Source organism: Podarcis filfolensis (genome assembly GCF_964270895.1).
Source record: "Podarcis filfolensis genome assembly, chromosome: 10".
In the NCBI taxonomy this organism is placed as follows: Eukaryota; Metazoa; Chordata; class Lepidosauria; order Squamata; family Lacertidae; genus Podarcis; species Podarcis filfolensis.
Window position 1 is genome coordinate 30,201,989 of NC_139612.1, and position 15,331 is coordinate 30,217,319.

Sequence of the window (15,331 nt, forward strand, 5' to 3'; positions counted from 1 at the left end):
TAAAACGCCGTGCTTGCAGCAGAGCTCTGAAAAGGCACACGGCCAAATTCCAGCTGGAAGCAGAGCCATAGGGACCCATCATCAACCCGAGGACTTGATTTTGAGGGGAGTCAGGAGTTCGCCTCCCCGGGAGGGAGGGTGGGTGGGGGGCGGAGTGAAGCTCATCCCGAGGTGCCTCAGGATAACCACAGCCCCTATTTATCCCCCCTCGGCCGGCTTCTCCACAGCTCGCGCTCTCTATGCTCATATTTGGAGTTGCCTGGGCAGCCGGTGCCCAGGAATTTCCCGTCATGCCTCTCCGAGAGGCGGCTGGGCCTGTCATTTCGCCGGGCCGTAGGCGGGCGGCGTAGCTGAGGGGGAGACGGTGCCTTCAGCCCCGGCTGCTGCTGCTGCTGTTTCTTCTCCTCCTCCTCCTCCTCCTCGTTCTTCCCGCGTTTACTTTCCGCCTCGGCGCCCTCCATGCGCGCGGAGTTTCCCTCGCTGCTGCTCAACTTCTCTTGCCTTGTGGCGGCCGCTGCGCCGGTGGCAGGTAAGGGAGAGGTCGTCGCCCGTCATTGCTGCAGACCGGGCAGCCTGCCTTGCCCTGCCTGCTTGCCTCCCTTAGGGTTTCTAGAGCTTTCCATCCCGGCCCCGCTTTCTCTCTCCCCCCCCCCCACCACAACCTTAAAAGTCTAGGGAAAGGAGGCCATGTCATCCCTTCCCGAAGCTCAGGCGTGTCTACTCGGGAGTAAGACCCCACTGAGTTCCGTTGGCACTTGTTCCCAGGTAAGTGGGCACAGCAAGAAGCACTCCTAGCCTAGGAGTCCTAACTCCTAAGGGCTGAGGTGTCTTCACCTCCCTTACCCCCCCATAAAATATTTGAGGTCCCCCCCAAAAAAGTTGATAGGCATTGCCATTCAAATGTGCACCCTGAATTGTTATCGATTTTGTGATGGGCGGGGCTTACTCCCCCCCCCCCAATATTTTGATCAAGTTGGCACCCGGACTCCTAGACTGCAGCCCACTTAACCTGGGAGCAGGTGCCATAGAAACTAAAGGGATTTTCCTATGAGTAAAAAAACCAAAAACAATCCACAAATGTCTTCAGAATGATGGACAGTATGCTTATCTAAAAGGAAAAGCCTTTACTTTTTGTTTCAGGGGGTTAAGTAATTGTGGCCATAAAACCAAGGGCTGGTAATGATTTCTGGGTTAAATGTGTATGTAAAGGTTGCCCTGCTTGGAGGATCACAGGGAGGCCCTAGTATAATGTTTCCAATGGCGGGTAGCCACATCACGGCCTCTGGAAGCTCCCAACCAGGAGCATGACGTACAAATTTGCATGTTGCGTATGTGCAGTTAGCTAACTTTAGCATCAGGATTTAAGGATCTTGTGGTGAGGTGTCATCTTAGATAGCGGTGTGTGTTACAAACTGTGTTAAACCAGCCCCAGCTGCATTTAGGAACCCTGCTCCTCATTTTGAGTGGGACCCTGCACTTCTGTCCCAAAGTCCTGCCTGGACGGAAGCACTGCTTATGTGGCAACAAAATCCAAAGGGTACTGTACTTTATTTGGTTTGCTTTTGGCACCTGCAGTAGGCTGGAGGGTAATGGGAGGGGGGAACCCTCACCCGCATAATACAGGATTGCCTCTAGATCCTCTTTGTAAGGATCCTATACTGGAGGAATTTACTATCGTTTGCTCAATTTGGGTGTAATAATTCCCAAAGCAAATCGTGTTCTAAAGGAGAAGTTATTTAATGGTCCAAAGTGAGCTTATGACTCGTGAATAGAAATAAAGCTGTTGGCAACTTTCTGGACTCTTGAGAATGTATGTCCTAACTGGCCATGGAATGTTGGAATGCTAGATAATAAGTCACATCCTACTGAGGGCTTGGAAAATAGTTTACTCTTGTTTTAATGCAGTGGAACCATGATGCACAGGTGAAATCATTTCAATCTCTGTACACAAAGTACAGAATAGATACAGAGGACCAGGAGGAGCTCCTTTTTTGAATTCATAAATGAGGGTTAATATTTTACACACAGAACTATTCACATATAAACTGATAAATGAATCCTTGCAAAAAAAAATAAATAGCAGACAATCTTTTTATCAGCTAATTACTTTGAAGGTTGTGGGACTTCAGATTGTAAAACTTCCCTTTCTAGTTGCTGATATTGAATTCTCTCACAAAAAATAATAGTGTGACCTAGAACAGAAAGAGGAAGACTAAGATACACAATATATTAGAGTTAGCAAAGTTAACGGACAAACTGTGTGAAAAGGACAATAGTGATTTTGAAAAAGAATGTGAACCCTTTACAATATATTTGCAGAAACAAAACAAAAAACATGGACTTGATGGCAAGATTTAAATAAACATTTACAATTTTATTTATAGAGAACAAGAAGTATAACAATATGATAACATAGTATTATATACAAACAGCAGAAAGTATCATTTGATGTAATAAACCAGAAATGGAAGCTAAGGGAAGCCAACAGGGAGGGGGGAAATTGGAAAATGGATGTTTTGTAATGATATTGGATATTTGTTACAAGAAAAGAAAATCAATAAAAAATATTTATTTAAAAAGATACACAATGTATTAACATTTAGGTCTTTTCCTAAAGTTTATTGTAAGATGGAAACAAGGATGTAAATTAGTGCTGTGAAAAAGTATTCTGTCTTGGAACAAGATCAGAAAGATGCTTTAGTCTACATTGAGAGACACTTTTTTTTTGTTCATCTCCCAGAATCTTGGGCAGGCATTCAAAGCTGCAAGGTAGTCCAACAGATATTGCCTCCTAGTGTCCTGCCACCACCTTTGCCTAGTCAGCTGGAATTCAGGGAAAGGACTCCGCTTTCTGAACAGTGTTGACAATTCAGGGATCAGCTAAGCCATGTCAAGGATCCCAATTCCTTTGGATGATGTCACTGGAAATAGTTCCCTGTTTATGGAATGCCTCCCTGGTGAGATGCATCTGTCTCACTCATTATTAACTTTCAGGAGGAATTTTAAAACATTCCTGTTTAGGCAGGCATTTGATTGCAGTAATATACTTGGCAACCTTGAAATTATTAGCTCTGAGGATAAGTGACTTTCATTTTTTAAAATGCTTTAAATTTCTTAAAAGTTATAATTCCTATCCAGTTTTTGAATGCTGAATTCTCATTTCTTATTCTTAAATACATTCCAGTGTTCCTTCAATGCGCATTGGAATTAGTAGTAGCATACTGCTCACAAGATTACATAGATAGAATGACGTGTGCCTTCCCCATATTCTAGCTCAGGGTGGCCCAACTTTTCATCCTAAGTGGGCAGCAAAAGTGTTTTTACACAGAACCCGCAGGTTTCACACTTCCTTTTCATGTGGGGATGGGGGGGAGCAAGGTCAAAGTTTGATGCCCCCCCCCGCCCTTGCACTGCCTTTGCAAAGGTAGCTAAGCAAGGCACAGGGCTTTGGGAAGGAGGTATGAGGCTCTGGCAGGATCCTTAAGCCCTTCTACCTCTTTTCCAAAGCTGGGAAAAGTGCTAACTAGGCTTTCAGAAGGAGGCAGGAGGACTCTAGAGCCCTCATTCCTCCTTCCCAAAACCCAATGCCTTGCTTACCTGGCTTGGGGAATTATACATCTCTGCTTCTTGGGAGAAAAGCAATGACAAACCTAGACAGCACCCTAAAAAGCATAGACATCACCTTGCCAACAAAGGTCCGTATAGTTAAAGCTATGGTTTTCCCAGTAGTGATGTATGGAAGTGAGAGCTGGACCATAAAGAAGGCTGATTGCCGAAGAATTGATGCTTTTGAATTTTGGTGCTGGAGGAGACTCTTGAGAGTCCCATGGACTGCAAGAAGATCAAACGTATCCATTCTGAAGGAAATCAGCCCTGAGTGCTCACTGGAAGGACAGATCCTGAAGCTGAGGCTGCAATACTTTGGCCACCTCATGAGAAGACTCCCTGGAAAAGACCCTGATGCTGGGAAAGATGGAGGGCACAAGGAGAAGGGGACGACAGAGGACGAGATGGTTGGACAGTGTTCTCGAAGCTTCTAAAATGAGTTTGACCAAACTGCAGGAGGCAGTGGAAGACAGGAGTGCCTGGCGTGCTCTGGTCCATGGGGTCACGAAGAGTCGGACATGACTAAACGACTAAACAACAACAACAAAGGTGACAGTTGCATAGAATATATTAGGAGAGGAATGAAGCTTTTTGTATATCAGTGGACTATAAACAGGTGATGAATACGAACTTGTAGTGTACCAATAGAGTATCGGGAACTCGGTAGCTCAGCCAGTGGGATTACTTTCACCACCCAAGCAAGCCTCCCTTACCAAAGAAAACTGGGAATGCACTTTTAGGGCCCATTGGCAGCAGCATCTCTACCTGCTCCACAACTGATGCCACATTTGACCTTAGGTGTGGGGCAAGTGAGTGTGGGTTTCGGAAAATGGCCTCTCAGACCAAACTGGCACCAGTGCTGGGTCTAATTATGCCCATTGGCTAGAGGTTCTCCATGCCTGGTTTAGCTCACGTTCTATAATAGTAGATGTGAATCCACCCACATTGTGGCATAGTGCAGATCACTTTGATTCCAACCTAGTGCTGAGAATTTCTACTTGCTTGCTGACTCACTACTGTTTCTTATGGGATGCTTTTTTATGCTTGCTTTTATAGTTCTGTCCTAATGCCTAGAGTGTAGTTTCCTTCTTTGTGTTGTTGTTGTTGTTGGAGTTTGCCAAGAAATGTGAGCAAGAGAGCCCTTCAAGGCTTATTTCCAACAGAATTTCCATGTGACTATTAAACTTAAACATTTGTTCCTATATTATTTTAAAGGTTTAGTGCTCTTGAGATTATAATATTTGGGTTAACGATATTTATTTCTGCACTTGATATAAAAGTATCAGATGTCCACGTCCTAATGGCAACCTATGAAAACATAATTAAAGATTTGAAAAAGCTCTGCAAAGTACTATAGACTCTGCCATAAAAGCTTATGCCACAATTCATTTGTTAGTGTTTACGGTGCTGCATGACTTCTTGTTAATATTGTATGTCTCTCTTATCCATCTTAACTATTAGTTTCCCCAGGATACAATATCTGTCTGCTTATATAAGAGGAAAAGGTTTGTGTTGGGCTTTTTATTCTGAACTGACAAAAGACTTCAAATACTCTTACTGATTTTTCCCTTGAGTTGAAGGTTAGAGAGATGGTGAATTGGAGCAGACAGCTTCAGTATCTGCTGTTTTAGTATTTGTTGTAGCATAGTCACACCTAAATATCAGAACGTAAATCCTTACAGCCAAAGAGTGCCACCAAATGCAGTGCTTTAATTTTTTGTTAGAAGTTAATGGTAACCATTCATTTATGGGAAAAAACTCCTGCTCTAGTGCATTCGGGGACACCAGTGGTGCAGGGACTGGCCCTCCAGATGTTTTGGGACTACAACTCCCATCATCCTTAGCTAACAGGACCAGTGGTCAGGGATGATGGGAGTTGTAGTCCCAAAACATCTGGAGGGCCGAGTTTGCCTATGCCTGGTCTATTTACTGCCCCTGGTTATCCAGGACTGTTCATATCAGCAACACCCTTTGATTCTGTTAAATACTGTTCATCTACAATCTTTCAAATGTTGCTATCCATCTTAATACCATGGTTATTTACAGTTATGTAAGTTTTATAAATTGGTCAAACTTAAAAATCAGGTTTAACTGAATTAGGGGAAATGTTTGTGTGGGAGTGTTTAAATTGGCTTTATTCTAATCTTGTTTAAGGTGGCAAGGAATCAGATTAAACTAAGCCAACTAAGGCGATTTTAAAGGAGAATAGGTGTCTCCACTAACTGGATTTTCACCTATTTAATTAAATAAGATTTCAAAAAGATTTTTGTTCAAACTAGGCCAGAATCATTCCTTTAAACAGAGAATTGGCTCATGTGTTGAGTGTTTAAAAGCAGATCTGCAGTACTGTACAGCAGAAAGTAGATCTTGCCTGGCAATGTAGCAGCCTCCTCTGGCACGTACAGAGTTTACCAAGGCACTAGTTTAATCTACTGCATCCAAAAATGCTTAACTGAGCACCTGTGCCATCTGTAGCCCTTTTCTGGAGTGAAGACCCTGGAACATGGGCCCTGGAACTTTGACTATAACATCAGTTTTCAGGGACGAGAAGAGACTAATATAATTACCCCCATGATTGTATATCTTTTTTGTGCACATTTCTGTGGATTGCCTTCTAATTATAGATCCATTCTCTGTTACAGAAGTGGTGATCCATTTTCAGTCTGAGGGCCATATTTCCTCATGGGCAGCCTTATGGGCAGCCACATACCAGTGGTGGGCAGGGCCCAGGGTCAACAATTCTACTCTTCTACTGGATTCTACTCTTACCTTTGTCCAGTAGGCTATATTACAGCTAACCAAAAGTCAGGCATTTCTCCACCCTCAACAACGCTCTTCATCCAAACAAGCAAGAAGTATTTTTACCACAGCTCAAGAACACATTCCAGCCAGGCGAAAGCACCTGAGGACGGTGCAGAGCAGGACCAGTGATGGGTATCGCCTGGAGAGAATCTTCAGGAAAGACAGAGGTCCATAGAGGGCCACATTTGTATCCCAGGCTGGTTATTCCCCACCTGAGCTCTATTACAACACCAGAATGTGCTCACTACGCTTCCTTGGGCATCATCCTTGATCTCTGAAAATTTCCTACACTAAATGCCTCATCAACAGGATGCCTATGGATGCCTATGCATTGCCTGACCTCATTTTATGAGTCACCATAGCCCTGCTTGATCCTCTAGTGTGTATCACCCTTTGCATACTATGACTCTGGCACCTATATTCATTTTCCATACTCTCTACTGGATGAATTGGCCTTTTTATATATTCTGCCAAGAGTATGGAATGCTCCCTTTTCCTAACTCACAGCAGCTATAAGCAGATGGAGCGTAGTTTCTGGGAAACACAAGGAAGTAAGTCTTCCACTGTTGTCTTATTACTTGCACATTGAGTCTAGGGGATTCCCCAGGATGGTTTTAGACTTGCCTTTTGCAAGAGTTTTAAACTGGTGTTTATTTTCCATTATAGAGAACTACTGTGCTCATATCTTCTTGCAAGGAAAACGCAGCTATGTTAAATCCTCAGATCAATAGCTGGGCAAGCGCGCACTGTCATTTGGTTGTTCCACTGACATCAGCTGGACTTTTGTAATGAGTGCAATAACAAAGCAGAATTTACTGTTCTGTCCTTCTCATCAATCTGGCCCTTTTAAAAACCCAGCAATTTTAAATAAAAGTGGGGAACTACTAAAACACCTCCAACAATTCCAGGCCTGTACTAATATTATAAAAAATATAATTACCATTTGAATCTGGCAGTTGTGTCAAGTGCTTGTATATCTATTTACTACAAGCACTCAAATAATAAGAAAATTAGATGATAATCAATAATAATGATAAATGATAATATTTGATTGATGCCTGAACATGGGTGAGATGTTAGGAGGTTTGCGTTCCCTGTCTGCAAGGTGAGATATGATAAGAAATTCTCTTTGTCACCTGGACTGCACTAATAAAAATGACACTTCATGATATGTTGTGTTCTTTGGGGATTGGGCTGGGCTACAGAGGCCACAGAAAACAGAGAATTTGGGAATCGGTTTTGTGCCTGCATCATAAATGGAATGCCTGACTATTCATGGGAAGCAGGGAAAGGGGTTTAAAAGAAGACTCAGTAAATCAATTTGGTATTTAAATTTTCAGACTTAATTTGTGTTCCCAATATTTTCTTCTTCTTTTTAAATGCACAGTTGTGTTGCTTTTTTCCTTCTCCTAACTTCAGACTTGGCTGGAGTTTAGTCATTACGTAGGACAAGGGAGGATATGAAATCAATAATTCAGCTTTAATAATAGCCCACAAAAGCTTCCATGACATAAGGGGAAGAGTTTTTTTCTCCCTCATGGTCACAGGCTGAACTTTTGTGACACAGTGAAAACCATTAGAAGGTAAAAAAACAAACGTTTTTGGGTTTTTTTATCCTTGAGTTCAGTGAACAGTTTAAATCTCACTGTGGCATACATTTTTACTTTTAATGTCTGATGAAAATGGTATTTTATACATTATTAAAGAAAATGAGAAGACCATGATTGCTGCCAAAATGACTTTTGCAGTTACTGGCTTCAGTGTGTGAATTGTGAGAGACCAAGTTCTTTATGCAATTTTCACTCTAGTCATGAATTTGCTAGGTGCCCTGAGGCAAGCCGTTATCTCTTAGGCTCTGCAGTAAGAGGGTAATATTACTGACTACCTGTAAGGTAGGGTTGTTGTAAGGGTTACTAAGATCACATGTACATAAAGCACTCTGAATGAACTCTAAAGAGCTATATAAATGCTAAGTGTTAGCATCATCTAGATTTTTAATGCAGTAATTTAACATAGCTGTGGCTGCTGCGTATGGTTCTGCACCTACAATTCTGATGGCTTAAAAATGTTTTCTTTGTTTGGGTATTTTATGGGCTATTGACTCCCAATATGTTGTATCAGCAAATTCATTGACATTAAGAATTTACTGCAGCTTTGAGTGACTGTCAGTTCTCTGCTGTGCTAATGGCTTGTTAAGAAAGACATCTAACGACTTAGAACTGAACATAAGCCATTTCTATTCTAAGAAGCAATTATGTATGCTGACACAGCACATGCTATTGAAACAGCCGTTCTTACATGTTGTTCCAGCTAACTGTGTATTTCATCTCATAACTATTAAATGTTCAGTTGGAAAGCCCTGCTTGGTGACATTTTGTCCCCCCCCCCCATTTAATGCAGCCACCTACTTTAAAGCAAGTTCTTCAGTTTTAACCTTTCCATTAATTTGTTGACAAAATGTATAAATAAGGTATGACATTACAGGTTCAGCCAAAACTGACTTAGGAGGTGGAACCCTATTAACATAGAGGGGGTAAGTGGGATTACTGCAAATTGAGTTTTTGCTATGTTTCTCCATTGCAGACGTTCCATTACAGTCTTTCAGCATTCTGTCATATTCCCTAATACTGATTTGAGTCTTTCTCTCCTTGTGCTAGGGACGCGGGTGGCGCTGTGGGTTAAACCACAGAGCCTAGGGCTTGCCCATCAGAAGGTCAGCGGTTCGAATCCCCGCGATGGGGTGAGCTCCCGTTGCTCGGTCCCTGCTCCTGCCAACCTAGCAGTTCGAAAGCACGTCAAAGTGCAAGTAGATAAATGGGTACCATTCCAGCGGGAAGGTAAACGGCGTTTCCGTGCCCTGCTCTGGTTCACCAGAAGCGGCTTAGTCATGCTGGCCACATGATCTGGAAACTGTACGCCGGCTCCCTCGGCCAATAAAGCGAGATGACCCCAGAGTCGGCCACGACTGGACCTAATGGTCAGGGGTCTCTTTACCTTTACCCTTTACCTCCTTGTGCTAATGTAGCCAAAACCGTATACGGTAAGCTACACACAAGAGGGAAGTATTGGCAGACTCAGGGTATCCCAAAGTATGTACAAATAGGGAAAAGCCTCCTGCTGAAACAAACCTAAAGGAGAACAACAAAGAAAACAAGTATCAACAGGCTTGATGCTTATACTAATTACAAAAGAACACAAATTATTGTGGAGCAATTACATTGTTGTTTCTGTTTTTAAATGAATTATTTTGTTTTATATTTATTCTGAGCTTCCCTGAATAAGCTATGTGTGGTGCACCTAGTTCCCCCATTTCATGGCTGAGTGAGGATTTGAATTTGGGTCTTCCTAATTCGCCCCTTTGCCTGTGTTAACCATACCAATCCTTCCTGCTCCTGGTCATCAAATAAGGCTGACAATCTCACCTGTACCTTGCTTCCTTCCCAGGATCCCCCTTCCGCCTGTTGTTGCAAAATATCCCTGTCAATAACTCAGGCAGAGATCTTGCAAAAACAATCAGTTTTCTTCCTCTGAAGAGTTGCTGCCTGCTGCCCATTGGTGGCCTAAGAGTCTGCCCACCTACTATGTCTTTTGTCTGAGACCATGCTCAGTGTTCCATTGGCATTGGAAACTTGGTTAGCGCCACAGGGCTTTTTTTGGGAAGCTCAGTTGGCCCCCTCTCATTGCTTTTCTGAAGTTCTGTTAATGCCTTTCCACCTTCTTGTTCTGAGCTATATTCTACTTGTGCCTGTTTTTTCATATGATTATGTGTTGATTAAATTATGTTTTTAACTTGTGATTGTGAGCTGCCTTAGGGACTCCACGTGGAACCCCATGTGGATAAATTATTTTATATTCCATGCACCTGCCTGTCAATTTGACTGTTTACTCGAGGGAAATTGTGAAAATAATAGGCGCTTTCATCACTGTAGACTTCACTTCTGCTATGCAGCTGCAATACACCAAGGCAAGATAGTGAGCCATCTGTCTTCTTTCACCCGCCACCCCAAACTTTAGGTGATCAATGCCTGATTCTTGGGTTTTGTGCAAGATTCACACTTTGATGCCTTAGTATCTGTGGATTTTTGTCAAGGGTATTTTAAACTTGTGGTATTACCCACTCCTCTGTTTGATGAAAGGTTGTTCCATATGTCTGGCAAAGCCTACTTTTTATTGTTAAGATGGTTTGAGCATACTTATAACACCAATCCTGGCTCAATTACACTGGCTTCCATTTAGTTCTAGGTCCAATTCAAAGTGCCTGTTTCGACACATAAAGCCTTAAATGGCTCAGGACTGCAATGTTGTTGTTTAGTCGTTTAGTCGTGTTCGACTCTTCGTGACCCCATGGCCCAGAGCACGCTAGGCACTCCTGTCTTCCACTGCCTCCCGCAGGACTGCAATGCAGTACCTCAAAAAACTGACTCTCCCCATATGAACTGACCCCAACCCTGTGATCATCATCTGAGGCCCTTCTTTATGTGCCTCCTTCTCGAGAGGTCTGAGGGTGGCAGCGTGAGAAAAGGCCTTTTCTGTGGTGGCTCCCTACTTGTGGAACGTTCTTCCTAGGGAGGCCTGCCTGGCGCCTTCATTATGTATCTTTAGGTGCCATGCAAAAACTTTCATCTTCTCCTAGGCCTTTGGCTAATTAAAGAATATATGGCATTTTAAGCTATGTATGTGGGTGGAGTATTGTTTTTGTTTGTTACTATGTTATGTATTTTTGTGCTTTTATGTTGTAAACTGCCCTGTGGTCCTCAGATGATGGGAGATACAGAAATTCAATGAATGAAGGAATGAAATATGTTGTGAGAAGCTTAAGCACCCTCTTTTTCTAAGCATATTTGGGCCTCTCCCCCTTTACCTCTTATTAGCTGGATGACAGTAAGTGTCAGACTCCTGAGATGAGGCAATCCTTTCTGAATTTTCAGTGAAATCCCAAATTGCATGTGTTCACCGTGTGTACCGTTACACAAAACAGATGGACTTATTTAGTCTAGAGCGCTTAATTGCTTCTTGAGTGTGAGCCAACCTACACTTTTATTCCTAGTTGATATTAATCTTTTTAACTTTCAAAAGTTCTATCATCTGGTTTAAGCAACAGCACAAGCCATTCCTGTCGCTCACACTATTTCCCTATGCTAACCACTAGGTGGTGCTCTGCTCCTTAGCTAGTGGAAAGAACAGCATTAATCATAAATCACTAAGCCAAAGCATGCTAGAGGCCTCTCTACTCCTGGGGCACCCAGTTTGTTTTTTTAAAATGGTAGAATACATCTTTGTTCTTTGCCTGACCTGAAGAGTGACATCACTGCCTTTCTTCCTGTTGCACTGTAGCTGCTTGACTCACAGTCTTTGACACAAGCCAGATGGCTGCAATTGGTAGGCGCACAGGCTGCCTGGTACTACAGTTGATGAAACAGAATAGGAAGACGTTTTATGATCAGCTGCGGGAGCACAATAAGACTCCAGCTTTGCTAGGTAATTACGTTTTCACTGCACACTTTTATTCCTCATGGTGAAGGTTGCTTGGGAGAAAAGATTACATTTTTATTTGTGTGTTTGGAATGCATATACCTTTGATCTTTTATTAGTCAGTAGTCTGCTCCAGAGGAATGTTAGTTGGGTGTTTTTTGGTGTTTTTTTTAAAAGAAAGGAAACAAAAAAGCAGTTCTGCAGTCACTCGTGGAAATGACATGTTTATTTATGTTTAATGGTTCTCTCAGGCTATTCATTGCGGTACTTACCTTCTCACTCTTCCTCCCCACCTCTCCATTTAGGAATTCACAAATGTTTCATTTCCATCGCTTTCTAAGTCAGCGTTCAGCCATGTTAATTCAAGCAGGGTTTTTATTGTTATGGTAGTTGTTGGTACTTCAAACTGATTTAATAATACATATATTGATGCTTCTTATGTAAAGGGACTGGAAGAAGCAACATGCAACTTCCCCTTTGCTTGACGTAGGGGGAAGTAGAAACAGTCATCCTTCTTGTACAGTGGTACCTCGGGTTACATACGCTTCAGGTTACATACGCTTCAGGTTACAGACTCCTCTAACCCAGAAATAGTGCTTCAGGTTAAGAACTTTGCTTCAGGATGAGAACAGAAATTGTGCTCCGGTGGTGCGACAGCAGCGGGAGGCCCCATTAGCTAAAGTGGTGCTTCAGGTTAAGAACAGTTTCAGGTTAAGTACGGACCTCCGGAACGAATTAAGTACTTAACCCGAGGTACCACTGTATATATTTAGGGTGACCGCATATCCTACTTTAGAGGACAGTTCTCTGAAGAAGTGGTCAAAATCCAATTTTAAGGATGGAGAAGGAACAACAAGGGACCCTCTCAGTTAGTTCTTGGAGAGCAGACTGCAAACACCACAGGTCACCTGGTCACTGTAACAAGATGTATTTCGTTTAAGCTAGGAGATGCCTCTAAATTTGCATCCTAGAAAATTTCACACCAATAACATATCCTCTTCTATCCACACCTTTGGTGATGTGTAACTGGGTAACCTACATACCTTTGCATGCCTTTTACATTGCATAACTAATGCGTGCGCACACACAATGCAAATGGAAAGGATTGGATCCCAAGGTTTGTGTGAGTAGAAGGCCATTCATGCAGCAGATCTTTCCTGTCTCATCCAGACCATGCATCTCTAGAGCACAGACTGTAGTGTGGGGTGGGAGCTACTGCTGTGGGGAAAGGGAATCACTGACAATTGGGAAGATACCTGTTGCATGAGTGTAGTTCTGCTTTCACAAGGTGCCTTCTCTTGCATAACTTTTGGATTCAATCTCATGTTTTTCAGAATTTAAAGAGGGAGCAAAGAAGATATAACTGTTTCCCACCAGGGCCTTCCTCCTACTCTTTCGATGTTTGCACACAGGTTTCTAGGCTGTTGGTGTGCCCTGATTTAGTGTACACATGATGCCCGCAAGCCAAATGAAAATGGTGTCAATTTCCATGTTGATCCTGTTTGGCCAAATTACACATCAGGGAATTAGCATGGAGGCCATAGATGATACTTTACAAAAAAGGAATTGCCCAGGTTCTTGTACAAATGTCTACGAAACTTTGCCTCCCTTTCTACTGCTCCCTGCAACTTTAGTTTACCTTCAGATTACAGGCGGATGAAGTTGTTGTTACGATGCAAAATTAGTGCAGCTAATAAAATGTTTTATTATACAAAGTGTGCCATCTATTGCAAACTCCTGGATATTCAGATGAATGGGAATAGCAGAAGAGAGATGCAGCCTTGGACAATCTGTTTTATTGCAGCCTGCCAACTAGAAGTTTCTTTTTGGTTTGCATTGCAGAAACTTAGGAAAAGGTTCTATGTTTATTTCATAGGGTAACTGCACTTTGCCAACTCTTGTAACAAATTTCCAGTCCCCTCAGATTAACTTTCCTCTCTGCATCTCTTGCTCTTTGACCAAAGGCCTCAGTGCAGTGTTCATGGGATTACACCATTTAAATATGATGACAGGGAAATTGTTAAAAGTACTCAACAGTTTCAAAGTGCCTATTATTTGTGTAACACTATCTGCCCCATTATTTTGAAGGGACCTGGAACATTCATGTAATCTCATAATAAGTGAAAAAGAAAAGTTCTGTGTTTTATTTTCTGAATTTTTCATTAGATCATTTCCCAATCATCCTTGAATTCCCTTTTTTTGTGTCTTGTATTTTAGTAAGGTGCATCAACGCCTGGTGCAGTCAGTGTGTTTGCTTATTATGTTATCAATCATGCTAATGTAATCAAGCATAAAAGCCTGACGGCAAGGAATTAGATAAAATTACTTATGAATGTGTATTTGGAATGTTAGTCTTGTATTTTCCTTTCATTTAAAAAAAAATCATAACCACCAGTTTTGCTGTGAATGTGTCTAACATTTTTGATGTTTTAATTTTATTTTCATCTTTTTTTTTCTCCCTTACTCAGCTCTTGCCCCTGTTCTTTGCCTCTGGTTGTGTTGGTGAGGATATTACAGTGATGTCTGCATTCAACCTTCTGCATTTGGTGACAAAGAGCCAGCCAGTGGCCCTGCGAGCCTGTGGGCTTCCCTCAGGTTGAATGGCTGCTACTTGTTGTGGTCATGCATATGGAGGTCCCTCTTAGTGACGTGGGTGCCTCTGCTACAGTAAATACTATGCCATGCTTTGCTAAACTGCTAGCTATCTAAAACGTCTGAAGCTGAAAGTATTTGTTAAAGAGACACCATGCTAGCTATGTTGAAAAATTATTTGAGCAATGTCTTGGAGGCTCATACATGACACAATTCCTTTAGATTTGACAACGTTTCTCAGTTCACAAAGAAATAAAAAAACAATAACCCCAATATATTTGTCCTGTAAATAATAGTCACATTAAATACTCCCCTAGCAATATATAAGCAATACAGTCGTACCTTGGAAGTTGAACGGAATCCGTTCCGGAATTCAGCTTCACTTCCAAAATGTTCGGAAACCAAAGCACAGCTTTTGATTGGCTGCAGGAAGCTCCTGCAGCCAATCGGAAGCCCCGTTGGATGTTCGGGTTCCAAAGAACATTCCGGAACACTCACTTCTGGGTTTGCGGCATTCGGGAGCCAAAACGTCCGAGTAAAATTGACTCAATAAGTGTCATAGTTTCCACTTCAAAACACTAGCACCTACTTTCCAGTCTAGATGTACTTAAGTGTACATTAATGAGGGAGAATGGAATTAGTAATATGGCATATATACCTATAAGTAGTCACTGCCTTCTGTATTAGAAATTAGAGCTGGTCTGACTTTTTTTGTTCACCTTTTTGTAACAGATTTGCACTTTAAGATAGTTTATGAATATCTTCAGAGCAATCTGCTTCCCCTCTCACCCAATACCCTCCCTTGTTCCAAGCCTATCACAGTTTATGCCACCTTATTGGCCTCTTCCTAATATTGCTA

General features: G+C 42.2%; 1 protein-coding gene and 1 long non-coding RNA gene across 6 annotated transcripts in view; one reads left to right on the plus strand and one right to left on the minus strand.

Moving 5' to 3' along the window:
- Positions 1 to 82: 82 nt before the first annotated feature.
- MSRB3 (methionine sulfoxide reductase B3) overlaps positions 83 to 15,331 on the plus strand; it is a 63,959-nt gene continuing 48,710 nt past the window's right edge. The window contains exons 1-3 of one of the 5 annotated variants that reach the window (XM_083574735.1): positions 83 to 529; positions 11,743 to 11,886; positions 14,349 to 14,475. In XM_083574735.1, the coding sequence (XP_083430861.1) occupies positions 14,400 to 14,475 (76 nt within the window). In that variant the 5' untranslated portion in view covers positions 83 to 529; positions 11,743 to 11,886; positions 14,349 to 14,399. Of the gene's footprint in view, positions 766 to 11,742; positions 11,887 to 14,348; positions 14,476 to 15,331 lie in introns of all 5 variants that reach the window. The other 4 variants (XM_083574736.1, XM_083574733.1, XM_083574734.1 and 1 more) reach the window with 4 other exon arrangements.
- Positions 4,123 to 6,231, minus strand: LOC310744035. Its single transcript, XR_014539367.1, has 2 exons — positions 4,450 to 6,231; positions 4,123 to 4,399 (listed from the first exon to the last, which is right to left on the minus strand). It is a non-coding gene; the product is annotated as an uncharacterized lncRNA (long non-coding RNA).